General features: G+C 49.3%; 1 protein-coding gene across 1 annotated transcript in view; it reads right to left on the bottom strand.

Moving 5' to 3' along the window:
* Positions 1-16,090, bottom strand: part of LOC144792953 (putative cation-transporting ATPase 13A4) — a 254,179-nt gene that overhangs the window by 106,691 nt on the left and 131,398 nt on the right. Inside the window, exons 16-17 of the mRNA XM_078668165.1 lie at positions 14,693-14,849; positions 2,043-2,160 (exon numbers count right to left, since the gene is read on the bottom strand). Of these exons, the coding sequence (XP_078524291.1) occupies positions 2,043-2,160; positions 14,693-14,849 (275 nt within the window). The remainder of the gene's footprint in view (positions 1-2,042; positions 2,161-14,692; positions 14,850-16,090) is intronic.

The following is a 16,090-nucleotide window of genomic DNA, read 5'->3' as shown; positions in this document are numbered from 1 at the left end:
CCAGCCTCAAACAAGGCTGTGGCCCTGGGGAGACATGGTGCTAAATAGTACCCAAGGGCCCCAGTGTGAGTGTCAGTAAACAGTTCCTGTTCTCACAAGGGTCCTCTGCAGGTTATTCCAGCTTTAGATTCTAACTCATTCAGAAAATACTAAGCAGAGATGCCTTTGTTAAAATTAAATATTGATGTATTCTCCTTTCTCCAATGCTATGCCTAGCTGCTACACATTTTCAAAGAAGATTCACACGTTGAGTGCTGAAACATGATATGTGGTTTTGAAAGGAACAAGAACTACAATATTAGAAACAAAACAGTACAGACACCAATGGTTTGTATTTTGCTCTGAATGGTATAAAGGAGTCTCATGGGACCCTTAGATATATTGAGATTACCCAGATGGGTAAAAAGGTTTGTCTTTCTTCACATACAAGAATCTGTTTATTCTTAGATATTATGGAATACATAAAAGAAATATCAGATGTGATGTGTTTGTCCTAAGTGTCAGTTACTTAAGTCTTAGTACAGGTTTCTGCTCTCATTTTCCTACAAAGCAGACAGTACAAATTAAATTAGCACAACAGGAATGCCACAAAATCAACCGGAGTCCATTGTAACCAAGTATACAACTCCAGGCCATGGATGGTTCAGAATTGTACAGATGACTCCACTCTGCGGCTGCCATCTTGGTGCATATGGCTTATACCACTCACCCCCAGTCCTATCGCATCTCTTTCAGCCAGATTGGAAGTAGGTGGTAAAGAAGCCACACTGCAGCCCCCGACTGTCTTATTTTCCAGGTCGTTTGACTCTCAGTATTAATCTGACCCGCGCACCTGCATCTTGGAGCTTGGCACTCCTTAATCTTCCAGTTTCTATGACCTATTACTCAAGCCATTAGAGTACTCCTCCTTGACAACTGTTTAGATTGCTTCTCACTTGCAAGAATTCAAATTATGTTTATAGGATTTCTCAAGGATTTACAGGCATGTTCTCTTGCCACATATTCTAGTAAAGTGATTTTCAGATCAAATAAACCTGTCATCTTCATAATGAGTCCCCTAAGCTCACCAGGAAACTGTTTGTCCTGAAAGGGTCCTACCAGTTGTGAAATAATATATCCAGCTTCTATAAAAATGACTTATGACATGATGAGGGTCACAACAATCTCCAAGCTCACCCAGAGAATTTAGTTGTCGTCAACTACCTCAGCCATCTCCATGTAGCAATAACAAAAGATACATTATACTTAACTTTGATATCATCTCTTTGATTTTGACCCTACAACATGAATACCCTCCCACACTATTTTCTACACTCGCTGAAGGTAAGAAGTTTGTTGTTCCGCCATAGAAGACCTCCCACCTGTCACTGACTGCAAAAATGTATAACAAATGAAAGATAACTATTCAAAGAACTCAGTCAAAACTTCACATAAATTATTCTCACTATCTTAGCGATCACAAAGACTTGGTTCAACTTCTTTATTATCAGGGTTGGTTATAGTGACCTAGATCTCTCACTAATCATTGTAGGGTGTACCTTAAATGGAAACAGTTACTCAAAGCAAGCAACATTACTCCATGTAATTAGGAAGTAGCGTTCTTCCATTTCAGGACTTTGACAACTTGCAATTGCCCCATTCCCACAGAGTTACAAAGCACCATTCAGCAGTCTGTAGTAGAGCATATCTCCCCCCGCAACTGCAACAGGTCTATCAAGCATTTAAGTTCTTCAATTATCAAGCAACAATTAGCTACTTGTAAGAGGGACCCCTCTTGTTACATGGATCTCTCAGCATTCCGGCCACAGCCAACCAGGTGGAAAAGGTAAGTTCCCTGAAGGTAAAGCAAGGTCTCCACAGTCCGAAAATCCCAAATCCCTCAGTCTGTGTTGAGGAAGCTGTCCCTAACATGTCGTAGGGCAGATCCTCAATTCCATCAGGAACCGTATTAGAACTTTCAATGTACTTTGATGTACCCACATTTCTTGAAGGCGATCTTCAAGGAACCTGCAAGTCTACACTAGCCAATAAACAAAACTTACCTTGGCAGGCTGTCAAAGTCATCATGTCTACCAGCTTTCAAAGTCTTGTACGCCAGCCCGATGACTCTGAAACCTTGAAAAGTGTACCGTTCAAGCTCTTCAGAAAAGTTGGATGGCACTGTGGGACAAAGAGGAAATGAATTCAGGAACATATCAGAGCTTTAGTTGCAGGGAAGGATGGCACAAGCAAGAGTTTAGACCTTTAAATTAAAATGTATGATACCGTTCAAAAGATGAAAGACAGAAATCAATCAATCAAATAATGCTTTATTCGATCACTTAGTATCATAAAAGCAATATGCAACAAACATACAAAGACATTTAAAAATCGGTGAGGGTTCACATCAAGTTAAAACATGATTAAACTGAGTTTTCAAAATGCTAAATTTATAAAAGGTTATGTAATAAGGGAGGATACTAGTAAGGAAAATTGGGTCCTGAGTAATGATTTTTCCTTTTGTTAAAATTATAAAAACAAGAATGAATAAAACAGTAGAGGGAGAGGCCTTAAAACACCACCAAACAGTAATATGTAAGACATGAATATGTAAAAACTATTTTAAGAATCACATCTGTGTGACTGGGGGGTAAGAAAGAGCTCAATATCATCCACAGTGGAAGCCCCCTCCATGTCTAAACATGATGCCACAGAGGGGTCTCCATACAGCAGAGCTAGGCCACAAGACCCCACCAGGAAGATTGTAGGTATGTATGTGTCAGCTGGAAGCAGAGGGAGAACCAAGTGGCAGACGCCACAAATACTTGCATTTGAGATCAAGAGAACATTGTGGTGAACACTGAGTTAAACACTCCAGAGAGGGACAAAACAACAAGACGATAAGTCTGTGTGAAGACATGTTGAAAGAGCAGATCTTTCTCATGTTTAGTTGAGCAGTATCAACCCTGCTCTACCTAATCTACAAACAGACTGCAGTCAACAACTTATACTTCCCTCCACCCCATCACTTAACCCTTTCATTCTTTAGTCATACTCCAGAGCTCAGCACCCTATTCTGCAGAGTCATCAGTTTAGCATCAGAATCTCCACAACTTCTCAATGACAGTGAAGCCTTTAGTGCGGGGTTTAGTTCTATGTGTCCCTGGGTTATTGGAGGTGATTCCTCAAGTTTATCCTCCCATATACAGAAAAACTCAAACAACCACTTGAGGATGAAGTAGTCACAACTGTCCTATTACAAATCGGACTTGTTAGAGCAGAATATCATTAAAAGAATTCTGAGAGGTTGTCTCACTCTTAACGTATCAAGGCATGCTTTATCATTTGACGACCTCTCACACTGGGGTAGGAGCAATGCCACCCAGCGGACTCAACCGAGGGAAACTATTTTACACCCTGGGAGTTCTTATAAATCTATTTTTAGGAAAATGTCATGGTTCCTGCTATTTGGCAAGATAAATATTAAATTTACCTAGAGGTATACTCCAAGACTTCCTTTGTTGGTAAGTACCTCTGGTATGATTAAAAACATTAAAAGTTGGCCATGAGGTGAAATAGAATGAATCACTAGCCCTGAAAAAATCCTGTTATTACCAACATGTTTCGACCACTATATCAGCCTATCTAGGTCTTGGGTCTTCTTCAGGGTAAAGAAATTACAAGCTATGGTTTCCAGTCAAACCATGCACTTAAGGTAAATAATAAAACTGTCAATCAAATAGGAGAACCCTTATCGTACACTATAGGCATCATGGCAAAGTGTGGAGGACATCTTCACAGTCACACATTCGTCAGAAGAATGGTGTGTCAATAATACCCAGTGGAGCCCCCTCCACAGCTGTATTGTGGGTTTAGTTCAATTCCCAAAAGGGCAGAACAGAGACAGCAACCTTTGCAACAAAAAGGAAGAGACTCCCTAGAGGGTAAATCTGAGCTGTTCGGGGGACACCCAAGGATGATGTGGATGGCGTATATGGATACCCTAATCCCTATCCTGTATGGGAGAACCATTATCATTGATAATTTTGCCTGAATGTTTTCCAGTAATCTGCAAGTCACACGTTTCAATCCATGTCAGGCTGCCTCAGTCATCCACGCTTAGTAGGTGAGTAAACTGAGGGGGACATGGTAGCCACTGTGACTTACAGTGCTTAGAAACAGCCGAGCGAATGAAGCGATATGCGTAAACAGGTTGGCAGAAGTACCATTCTATTAACTTCACTTTGTATTTAGACTATAAAGTAGCACATCACACAATAACTACCAGACCCAGAGTGTGGAGGTTTAGGTAGAATATTACAGGACTTAGTAGACATACATCAGGTCTACTACATAATATAAAATCTGTGTCAGGTGGCCAAATCCCATAAAGAACTTTTGATAATATATCATGCACCCCAACCTCCACATCCACACATGCATACACATCCACACACACGGACGCATGCACTGACACTCGTAGACAGCCACACAAAGACAGACACCCACACAGGCACACGCACATACACGCACACAGAGGCACGCACACAAAGACATACACAAAGGCTCAAACATATACTCGCACACACACAAATACAAGTGCACACTCAGGCACATACACACAAACATGATTCATAATACTCTCTCCCACCCTTCATACTGGTGCCTCACGCTTTGTAAATAGAGAAGCCTCGGATGTACCCCTAAAAAGAGGAAGGGGCATCTTTCCTGTGAGCCTGACAAGCAATATGACAACAAATGATCCGACGCTTTCATGAATCATGAACTAGTCTAGCCCAGGAAAACAGTTTGTGGTCACATGGCGTTGATCTGTCAGTACCTAACAGGCGTCCTACCCTTAACCCTCGGGTGGTTATTTTGAGCTGGGTTATCATGACTCTTGCCTGGGACCATCCAGGTGCATTTAAGAGATGCCTTGTTGACTCCATACTTACATTCACATTCAGGGCCTTTCAAAGGGCATTTTACAACTAATAACAGCTACCCTAAGAGGTGGAAATTACACTTTTTCATTAACTAACTAGCTGAATTTAGAACTCAGGGACCACCAACTGAAACTCAGAACCTGGAAAGGATGTAGAGAAGGATTTCAGTTCAGCTGCTGAAGAGAAAACTGTCAGACCCACTAAAGGAAAACAGTGGAACTTTCACCACGGCCAGCTTGAACCTCTGCGCCACGGACTTGTCCTCAAGAACAGTGCTACAGAATTTCCTGAGCAGACAATTAGGCATCAGTAGATGTTGAAAATGTGCCTTTCTGCAGGGTAGCCCCAGATATTTTTTGCCTTTTTGCTGAACCCTAATTTTTCTGGCTACATAACTCTGTGCACTTTACCCCTACTAACCAGTGGTAAAGTGCTTGCGCACCTCCAGGTTTATTTAATTTTCCTATAAGTCCCTAGTATATGATATCAAGTGTCTCTCAGGCCTGTACATTAATTGCTACCAGTGGACTTCAGCACTTGTGTCATCCACTACAGATGCACTGTAGAGCATGTCTTTAGGTCCACCATTGTAGCCTGGCTGTGCAGTTTTAATACTGCAAATTCGACCTCTCAAAATAACCCCTTTTGAGAGCGGCTTTTAATGGCCGGTAGAGCCCGCTACGGAGGGCTGTAAGGCTATTATACCATTCCACCCCTAGAGGGCAGAATGTTCCAATTTCTAAGACAAAGGCCTCACAGAGCCAGAGGGGGTTGAAATCCCCTCCGGCTTCATAAGGCCTTTTGTTCACAGCTGTGAACAAACATTGGAACATTGGAGCTTTGGGCTTCTACCGGCCATTAGAAGCCTTGAGCACTCCACTGTCTTCAATGGAGCTCCCAACATTCCAATGTTCTAATAGTTTTTTAAAAGTCCAATTCAACGGTGAAGTCCGATTTTTAAAAAATATTAGGGAAAAGTAACTTTTAGAATGCTGGCTTTGCCCTGCCTGAAGTCCATGGAAGCTAAAACTACATTTTGCTCTCCTGCTTCTGCCAGCCAGTAAGTAGCTTGTGAATAGGCATGAATGAGGTGCGAACTTGCTTCCAAGAGCAAAACCTAGTCTAACATGGATGGGCACAGATCACCCATCTGTAGCTGTCAGACTATGTGAGTTTAGGCTAAGAGTTTCCATTATGACATTAAACTGTTACATCCTGCTTGAATGTCACATCCTGCTTCACAGGTCTGCTGAGGTTTTTCACATGACACCCGGGGTGTCTGAATATTTCTTTACTGTTGGACTTTGGCCCTTAGGGCAGGTTCACCCCTAGACTTTTTGCTAGAAATGGTGACCTGGCAATGGTGATTTTAGGGATTCTGCGCACTTTCACTGTGTCCCAGTGGAAAGTGCGTGCGCACTCTGAGTGCATGTGCTGAGCTAGGCCTGCCCGCCCATAGGAATGCATGGGGAATGTATGTGTCCCGGGTAGTTCCTGATGCGTGGGGTGTACAGGCTTGAGTCTGGTATGTGTGAACTCGTGAGAGTGAATGCTGCGAGATGGTGTATGCAGCATGTATGTGTCTAGTAGCGAAGCGCCATTTCTAGACATGGCTGTACGTGTGCTGTGAGGGTGCTGGCGTGTGATTGGCTGGAGCTGGCTGGCATGCCAGGCTCCAGGAAGTCTGGATGGGTCTGCCCGGTGGTGAGTGGGAGATTAGCATGAGTAATGTGTGGGAGGAGTGTACCTGTGTCCTGGATGGGCTGGGTTTTCCCCACACAATGCTGGCTCCGCCCCCCTGTGGTGTGTCTAATGACCCAAGCCCTGCCAGTGAATAGAGAGGGTGGTTGAGGTAAACAGAGTACTCAAGAACCAGCTGCGACTGGTTCCGCCCCCACTCTGCACCCTTGAACAAAGGAATGCACTGTATAAAAATGGGGCTGTGTCCCCACTGAAGTTGTTCTCTTCCAGGATCCTGAGGGGGCTGTTGTTGCTGCTGCTGGGCCAGAGGACCGCCACTTGGGGTGTCTCCCTGCCTGGAGACCCAGTGTGCTGGCTCTGGGCCCAGCCTTGCCCCCCCTGCCTTGCTGAAGGACGTTTTGTGGACCCTTATCTATAGCTAGCGCTGGTGAGCGCTTTCTGAGGTTCCTAGCGCCTGGGAGCGCTTTGTTTTCCTTCTAGCGCCTAACAGCGCTTTATTCTGCCTATAGCGCTTGGGAGCGCTTTGTCTACCCTAGCGAGTGCCACCTCGCTGATTTGTAGTTACTTTGTCGCCTGGCAGGTGCCCACCCTGCCAGGGACCTTGTTGCCCGTTTTCGTTCTTCCCTCGAGGGTGCCGACCCCTCGGTAAATTCGTCCCCCGCCTAGAAGTGCTGGAGACGGGCCGCCGCGCTGCCCGCGACGACCCGGAAGTGTTCCTGCCGGCCGGCCAATGAGGGAGTAGGCCGACCGGAAGTCCCGCCCCGCACCCGCGACCTGGAAGTCAGGCAGGCCGGGGGCAGGACAGAGAGGCAGGCGGAAGCTGCTGCCTGCAGGGAGAGCCCCGAGGGAGAGACAGAGCCTGGACGTGTGCCCCGGGCGGAGCACGAAGGAGGAGTTCCCCGCCCGCCAGGAGTCAGAGGCAGAAAGTGCTGCAGCCTGCAGAGACCGGTGAGTGCCCGGGAGGGGAGGGGGCGTCGGGGCGCATTTTCGGTGCCCGCCCCTCCCCCCTAGTAAAAGGCTCGTGGGGGCCTTACCTGTTGCTGGAGCCGGCGAGGCTCAGGGCAGCAGTTGTTTTGAGAGCCCGAGAGGCTCGTGTGGGCATTACTTGGTTCACTGAGTCCCCAGGAGGGGGACTCCAACTACGCCCCCATTTTGTGTCCGGAGCCCGGAAAGGGGCTCCAGGCCTGGTGTGCAGAGCCCAGTGGGGCTCAGGGGGGCATTTGTTCTTCGAGGCGCAACGAGGCTCCATCTTTTTGGGTTTGAGCCCTGAGAGGCTCCTGAGTGCCCACATTGTGTTTCAGAGCCCAGAGAGGCTCATTGGAGGCATGTGGTAGCGTGAAGAGCCCAGCGAGGCTCAAGGGGAAACAAGTGCTTTTTGCAGAGCCTGAGAGGCTCCAACGTTGTCCCCCCCCAGCATTGCTTCCCAGCTGCCCAGCACTTTGTGGGCAGCTGCCACGTTTAGGCCCTGACATTGGGACACAGGGACCGCCACAGGTGGTGGCTAATGTGGATTTTGCGCTATTGTGTCTCCTTTTCTTGCACCTCTGAATGTGTTTTTATGCGTCATGTGCCGTTACACCTCTGAATGAATGTCATGCATTGCATCATGTGTATGTTCTTACACCCCTACAGGTATTGTAATACATAGGTGGTTGTTTTCTCCCTAGTACAGGTGGTGCTAGTGAGGTCCTGGTTACCAGTGATTACTGGTTGTGTGCTATTTTGTGCTATATTCTATGTACTAAGTGCTATTTCTGAAAGTGCTACTTCTGATTCCTGACAGTGGTCCAGGTGGCCCTGTCTTGTAAATAATCCCTTGTAAATTCTGCCCGTGCCTATGGCACATTGTAAAGTGTGTGTTTTATCTAATGTGTTTTGGTGTAATACAAAGGCTATTTTTTATATAACCTTGTGTGGAGTTTCCTTTGTGGTGGGCCTTTGGTTGTTGTTGCTGGGGTGCGTGCGCAAATACTTAGCCTGCATCGCCTCCAAGTTTAGCCTTGCTGCTCGCGCCACGTTACCTAGAGGGTGAGTAGGGGTTATCTTGGCGTGTAACTCCCTTGCCCTGACTTGGGTGTGGTGGTCTCTGACTGACTTTGGCGAAAGCCCTGGCCAGCCGGGGATCCCATTTCCAACATTGGCGGCAAGCGGTGGGATAAGGATTTGTGTTTGCCTTGTACCTTAGTAGCGGCTGGCTGCACCACAAAACTCTGCATTTTAGATAACCACATTTGGGGATTATTGTTTTTGGTGAAATTCCATTGTTTCTTCTCCTGAAGAGTGTCATTTGATTGTGTTCAGTACATTTGTCCCCCGCCCTGCTTCCAGAGTTTGGTACCTGTGTCGCTTTTGGTCAGGTTGAGAAGTCAGGGGTGGTAGAAACTGCCTTACCGATCCGAGGGGAGGGTGTGTGTGGATGAATGGTGTGTTTTCCTGGACGCATGAGTATGAGTTCTCTTTGATAAGGAGATTGTTGAAGTTTTGGAATTGTGTCCTCTTACTTCAGATTGTTCAGTCCCCTGTGTTGCACGTGTCTGTGAGCATCTTGCCAAGATGGAGTCTGCTTTTAATGTCTGGGGTCTGTTTTTGCATGAACTGAGAGAGTTTTGCGAAGAGAGAGATATTACAGTGAATGAGTCAGACACCCAGTCCCAACTTAGGGGTAACCTGATCCAATGGCAGAAGGATGACTGGGAGCGTGAGCACAGTGCGGAGAGGGCCCGGGTCTCACACCATGAGGGTGGTGGGTCAGAGGGGAGCCCTGAAGAGCCTGAGGAGGAGGAAGATGATAGCACAGGGACGCCAGCAGATAGTGAGGACCCCATAGATAGGGAGTCCCTTGCTGGGTCCAGTTTAGGAGGCAGCGCCTCATCCCTTTCCCTGTCCCCAGAGGAGCTGGAAGATAGGAGGAGAGAAAGGGAGCACCAGCTGGCTTTAGAGAGGCTCAGGTTGGAGCATGCCCAGGCTATGGCACAGCTGGGCATTAGAAAGCAACAGCTGGAGGTTAAGAAGCAACAGCTGGAGACCGAGAGGGTCTTAGCGCAGGACAGGATAGAGGAGGCTGAGAGGGCCGCCACCAGAGGCAAAGTAGCTCTGGAGGGTAGACTATCCCCTGCGCGCAGTGTTGAGTGTCTGGATCCCCCAGGGAGAATTGGGTCCAGTGGTGGCAGCTATTTAAATCTCAGTCTAGAAAGTCCCAGTTCCCAGAGTATGGTTCCTGTTTCCCCAGAGGAGGAGAATAGGTTGAGGTTTAGGAACCTTAGGAAACCGTCTCATCAGTCTTGGGAAGACTTTGAGGATGACTGTTGTGAAGCCCTGTGTGATTGGGTACGGGAGCCCACGAAATGTGATTGGGACCTATTGTTCGATATGTTACTCAGAGAGCAGTTGCTCAGTTGTTGTTCACCAGGGTTGCGCCGACACCTGTTAGGGTGTGGATTGTCTGAACCATGTGAGCTGGCAGAGGAAGCAGACCGCTGGGAAGGGACCAGAGGTTCTGTAGAGTCATTGGTGAGTGACTCCAAAAGTAGTGGGTCAGGGATCTTCCAGCCCAGCGTGGTGGAAGAGGCTCAGTGTAGCCCAGCTAGGTCCCTGGTTAGTGAGAAGGGTGTAGGGGCTGACTGCCTGGCTCAGTGGAGCAGGAGTCAGTGGGTGGCTGAGAGCCCCCAGAGGCCCGAAGCCCTGTCTCAGAACCTGGGTGGTTTCTTGAGGGAACACCAGGTTGGGGACCTAGGCTGTCCTGTTAGCCCATTTGAGGAGGATCTCCTAGTGAGTAGAGGACCTGGAGTGTCTGTAAACAGAGCTCCTGTGGTTCTAGAGTCTGGCAGTACCGCTCCGATAGGGAGGGTACAGGAGTCCAGAGTGAGGAGTGATTGGGGGAGTTCCCCAGTGGAAGGACCAGTGGGTCAGGGACTACCCAGTTGGGCTAGGTTCCCGTGTAGTGACCATGGTAACACCACTTCTGGTCTGGGGGATCGTCACGCACTGTCAGGTGGACAGAGGGCGGGAGATCTGCGCCAGACAGACAATCACACAACAGATGTGTCATTTGTTAGCCTCAGGGGGATGGAGTGTAAGTCCCCAGAAGTCCTGGAGTGCCAGGCAATTGTTCCACCGAAGGTTTTAGACCAGAGGTTGGAAGGCCAGGTTCAGGATCAGCCTGACCTGAAGGGTAGGACGACTGTAACCAGTGTCCTGACCGGTTCTTCTTCCAGAGGAACTTCTCCAGGTGGGAGAGGGCAGACCTCTGGAAGGGGGTGCAGAGGGTGGGAGAGCCCACCTCTGACCCCGGTGCAACCTGAGTGGATAAGTCCTGGGTTGGAATGGCGTTCTAGGTGTACCCCTCGCCGGAGGAGGAGGAACCCTAGAAGAAGAGGTAAGGGGAGGAGAGCCTTCCCTGAGACTCCTGGTCCGCCTGAGGTTGTAGGCCTTAGGCTGGAGAACCAGTGGCAGTCTAGTCCTGCCTTGCAGACAGGAAGAGTGGAGAATGGCTCCTATTTGCCAGGGGTTACTACCCCCCGCTCTGCGAATTGGCATGGACCAGTGGCACCTGGGTGGCCCAGGGCCTGGTCCTGGCCGCGGACAACTTGGGAGTACCAGTGGGGTAGCCCAGTTGGTCCAGACAGTGTGTTTAGAAGGAATCCCATGGGTTCACCGTGGCGTAGAACAGGAGGGTGTCCCTGCAGTTGTGGGCCCGCGTCCGTGTTCTATCGCCCCAAGCAGGGAAGTCCATCACGGGGGTGATTGGTCTCCCCTGCGTTTTGGCTGGAAGGGGGTTATGTTGGACTTTGGCCCTTAGGGCAGGTTCACCCCTAGACTTTTTGCTAGAAATGGTGACCTGGCAATGGTGATTTTAGGGATTCTGCGCACTTTCACTGTGTCCCAGTGGAAAGTGCGTGCGCACTCTGAGTGCATGTGCTGAGCTAGGCCTGCCCGCCCATAGGAATGCATGGGGAATGTATGTGTCCCGGGTAGTTCCTGATGCGTGGGGTGTACAGGCTTGAGTCTGGTATGTGTGAACTCGTGAGAGTGAATGCTGCGAGATGGTGTATGCAGCATGTATGTGTCTAGTAGCGAAGCGCCATTTCTAGACATGGCTGTACGTGTGCTGTGAGGGTGCTGGCGTGTGATTGGCTGGAGCTGGCTGGCATGCCAGGCTCCAGGAAGTCTGGATGGGTCTGCCCGGTGGTGAGTGGGAGATTAGCATGAGTAATGTGTGGGAGGAGTGTACCTGTGTCCTGGATGGGCTGGGTTTTCCCCACACAATGCTGGCTCCGCCCCCCTGTGGTGTGTCTAATGACCCAAGCCCTGCCAGTGAATAGAGAGGGTGGTTGAGGTAAACAGAGTACTCAAGAACCAGCTGCGACTGGTTCCGCCCCCACCCTGCACCCTCAGACAAAGGAATGCACTGTATAAAAATGGGGCTGTGTCCCCACTGAAGTTGTTCTCTTCCAGGATCCTGAGGGGGCTGTTGTTGCTGCTGCTGGGCCAGAGGACCGCCACTTGGGGTGTCTCCCTGCCTGGAGACCCAGTGTGCTGGCTCTGGGCCCAGCCTTGCCCCCCCTGCCTTGCTGAAGGACGTTTTGTGGACCCTTATCTATAGCTAGCGCTGGTGAGCGCTTTCTGAGGTTCCTAGCGCCTGGGAGCGCTTTGTTTTCCTTCTAGCGCCTAACAGCGCTTTATTCTGCCTATAGCGCTTGGGAGCGCTTTGTCTACCCTAGCGAGTGCCACCTCGCTGATTTGTAGTTACTTTGTCGCCTGGCAGGTGCCCACCCTGCCAGGGACCTTGTTGCCCGTTTTCGTTCTTCCCTCGAGGGTGCCGACCCCTCGGTAAATTCGTCCCCCGCCTAGAAGTGCTGGAGACGGGCCGCCGCGCTGCCCGCGACGACCCGGAAGTGTTCCTGCCGGCCGGCCAATGAGGGAGTAGGCCGACCGGAAGTCCCGCCCCGCACCCGCGACCTGGAAGTCAGGCAGGCCGGGGGCAGGACAGAGAGGCAGGCGGAAGCTGCTGCCTGCAGGGCGAGCCCCGAGGGAGAGACAGAGCCTGGACGTGTGCCCCGGGCGGAGCACGAAGGAGGAGTTCCCCGCCCGCCAGGAGTCAGAGGCAGAAAGTGCTGCAGCCTGCAGAGACCGGTGAGTGCCCGGGAGGGGAGGGGGCGTCGGGGCGCATTTTCGGTGCCCGCCCCTCCCCCCTAGTAAAAGGCTCGTGGGGGCCTTACCTGTTGCTGGAGCCGGCGAGGCTCAGGGCAGCAGTTGTTTTGAGAGCCCGAGAGGCTCGTGTGGGCATTACTTGGTTCACTGAGTCCCCAGGAGGGGGACTCCAACTACGCCCCCATTTTGTGTCCGGAGCCCGGAAAGGGGCTCCAGGCCTGGTGTGCAGAGCCCAGTGGGGCTCAGGGGGGCATTTGTTCTTCGAGGCGCAACGAGGCTCCATCTTTTTGGGTTTGAGCCCTGAGAGGCTCCTGAGTGCCCACATTGTGTTTCAGAGCCCAGAGAGGCTCAGTGGAGGCATGTGGTAGCGTGAAGAGCCCAGCGAGGCTCAAGGGGAAACAAGTGCTTTTTGCAGAGCCTGAGAGGCTCCAACGTTGTCCCCCCCCAGCATTGCTTCCCAGCTGCCCAGCACTTTGTGGGCAGCTGCCACGTTTAGGCCCTGACATTGGGACACAGGGACCGCCACAGGTGGTGGCTAATGTGGATTTTGCGCTATTGTGTCTCCTTTTCTTGCACCTCTGAATGTGTTTTTATGCGTCATGTGCCGTTACACCTCTGAATGAATGTCATGCATTGCATCATGTGTATGTTCTTACACCCCTACAGGTATTGTAATACATAGGTGGTTGTTTTCTCCCTAGTACAGGTGGTGCTAGTGAGGTCCTGGTTACCAGTGATTACTGGTTGTGTGCTATTTTGTGCTACATTCTATGTACTAAGTGCTATTTCTGAAAGTGCTACTTCTGATTCCTGACAGTGGTCCAGGTGGCCCTGTCTTGTAAATAATCCCTTGTAAATTCTGCCCGTGCCTATGGCACATTGTAAAGTGTGTGTTTTATCTAATGTGTTTTGGTGTAATACAAAGGCTATTTTTTATATAACCTTGTGTGGAGTTTCCTTTGTGGTGGGCCTTTGGTTGTTGTTGCTGGGGTGCGTGCGCAAATACTTAGCCTGCATCGCCTCCAAGTTTAGCCTTGCTGCTCGCGCCACGTTACCTAGAGGGTGAGTAGGGGTTATCTTGGCGTGTAACTCCCTTGCCCTGACTTGGGTGTGGTGGTCTCTGACTGACTTTGGCGAAAGCCCTGGCCAGCCGGGGATCCCATTTCCAACATTTACTCTAAATCTCAATGTGTTGTTATGCCCATGCTATGACACCTTTTGTTATTTCCATGTGATAACACCCATTCAATAACACCTCTTGTTATTTCCATAAGATAACACCTCTTGTTGTTTGCATAATATAACACCTCTTGTTATTTGCATAAGATAACACCTCCTGGCAGTTAAGACCCACCTACTTCAAAGAATTAAAGAGGGTTTCAATAAACGCAACTTATTTGTATCAGGAGCTGCTCTCCAGGGAGGTACAAGTCCCCAGTCACTCAGCAAAGGAGGGCTGAGGAAAGTTCCAAAGAATTAGGCTCATATCCTCCACTTTCATCACACATTGCTTTAAATGAGAGGAGACGCAGCAGAAACCTTAGAGGTGCACGACACTCGCATGAGAAGAGCGTAAAACACTTAAAAAAAAGATATAAGAAATATAAACTTGCAGACAATGAGCTAGTCATTTGTGAATCCTCTGTTAGGAGAGCCAAGCACAAGTGAGTGGATATAAACGTCTGAAGCAAGAGAACCAATCAGCTGTGTATAACATGGGCACAATGCCAGAAACATAATGGCGTTGAAGGAATCAACATGGCGTCAGCTACTACGTGATTTCAAAGCAACTTTCATGCAACTTTTCAAAGGTCCCTGTGCAAAGCATCACAGTCCATCCTCAACAAGTGTCTATGCAAAGTCCTCGATTCTAAGATAGCTCACACAAGATCACCATTAATAGATAACCTTCTCACCTGTTTCAGGTCTACAAAAAGTGGCGACCATCTCTGGAGCCCCCTTCATGTAAACAGAGCACTCGTCCTCACCGATGGCCCGGGTGACCACCGTCATCCTCTGGAGCGCGGAGGAGAATGGATACTGGAAGACAACAGTGATGCCCTGTGGCGATTGCTGGAAGGAAACAAGAAGCATGTTGTAGACTTGTCCTTCCCACTGTTGGTGAGATGAGGGGACTTTCATCTGAGAACTCATAGATTTAAGAGGCAGTCACAGATGAAGCCCCTCAAAGTCAGCCTGTGCCCAGCCTCTTGGGTCACCCGGATGACCATTTCCCAAACCTGCTTTCCATGTGCCCGTGTCATGGCTTCTGGAGTCCACCTATCCTTCAGGCCCCTTGTAGGAGACCCCTGGATGAATTTATCACACATTCTGAACTTCTGCAAGTTATTTCTGCTCCTTTCTCTCAATGAGAATCCCTACCTCACCTGTCATGGTGGACCCCACTGTCACCCCTCACTGTGAACTCAGCCCTCATCCCTCAGTGGGAACTGAAACCTTATCCTTCACTGTGAACCCCTCCCTCACCACTCAATAGGAAGCCATCCCTCATCTCTCACGGAAAACTCCACCTTTATCCCTCAGTGTGAACCCCTTCTTCACATCTCACTGTGAACCCCTCTGTTTACTTGGTGCTGAGCCAGTGTGAATATAGTGTAGAATGTTGGTACGTGCGGATGCTGTAGAATGTTGGTACGTGCGGATGCTGTGTGGAATGTTGGTATGTGCGGATGCTGTGTGGAATGTTGGTATGTGAGGATGCTGTGTGGAATGTTGGTACATGAGGATGCTGTGTGGAATGTTGGTACATGAGGATGCTGTGTGGAATGTTGGTACGTGCGGATGCTGTGTGGAATGTTGGTATGTGAGGATGCTGTGTGGAATGTTGGTACATGAGGATGCGGTGTGGAATGTTGGGACGTGAGGATGCTGTGTGGAATGTTGGTACGTGAGGATGCTGTGTAGAATGTTGGTACGTGCGGATGCTGTAGAATGTTGGTATGTGAGGATGCTGTGTGGAATGTTGGTACATGCGGATGCTGTGAGGAATATTGGTACGTGAGGATGCTGTGTGGAATGTTGGTACGTGAGGATGCTGTGAGAAATGTTGGTATGTGAGGATGCTGTGTGGAATGTTGGTAAATGAGGATACTGTGTGGAATGTTGGTACGTGAGGATGCTGTGTGGAATGTTGGTACGTGAGGATGCTGTGTGGAATGTTGGTACATGAGGATGCTGTGTGGAATGTTGGTACATGAGGATGCTGTGTGGAATGTTGGTATGTGAGGATGCTGTGTGGAATGTTGGCTCATGAGGATGCTGTGTGGAATGTTGGTACGTGAGGATGCTGTGTG

The sequence above is a fragment of the Lissotriton helveticus genome, chromosome 11 (genome assembly GCF_964261635.1).
Source record: "Lissotriton helveticus chromosome 11, aLisHel1.1, whole genome shotgun sequence".
Lineage (NCBI taxonomy): Eukaryota > Metazoa > Chordata > Amphibia > Caudata > Salamandridae > Lissotriton > Lissotriton helveticus.
This window is presented reverse-complemented; position numbering and strand designations above follow the sequence as displayed.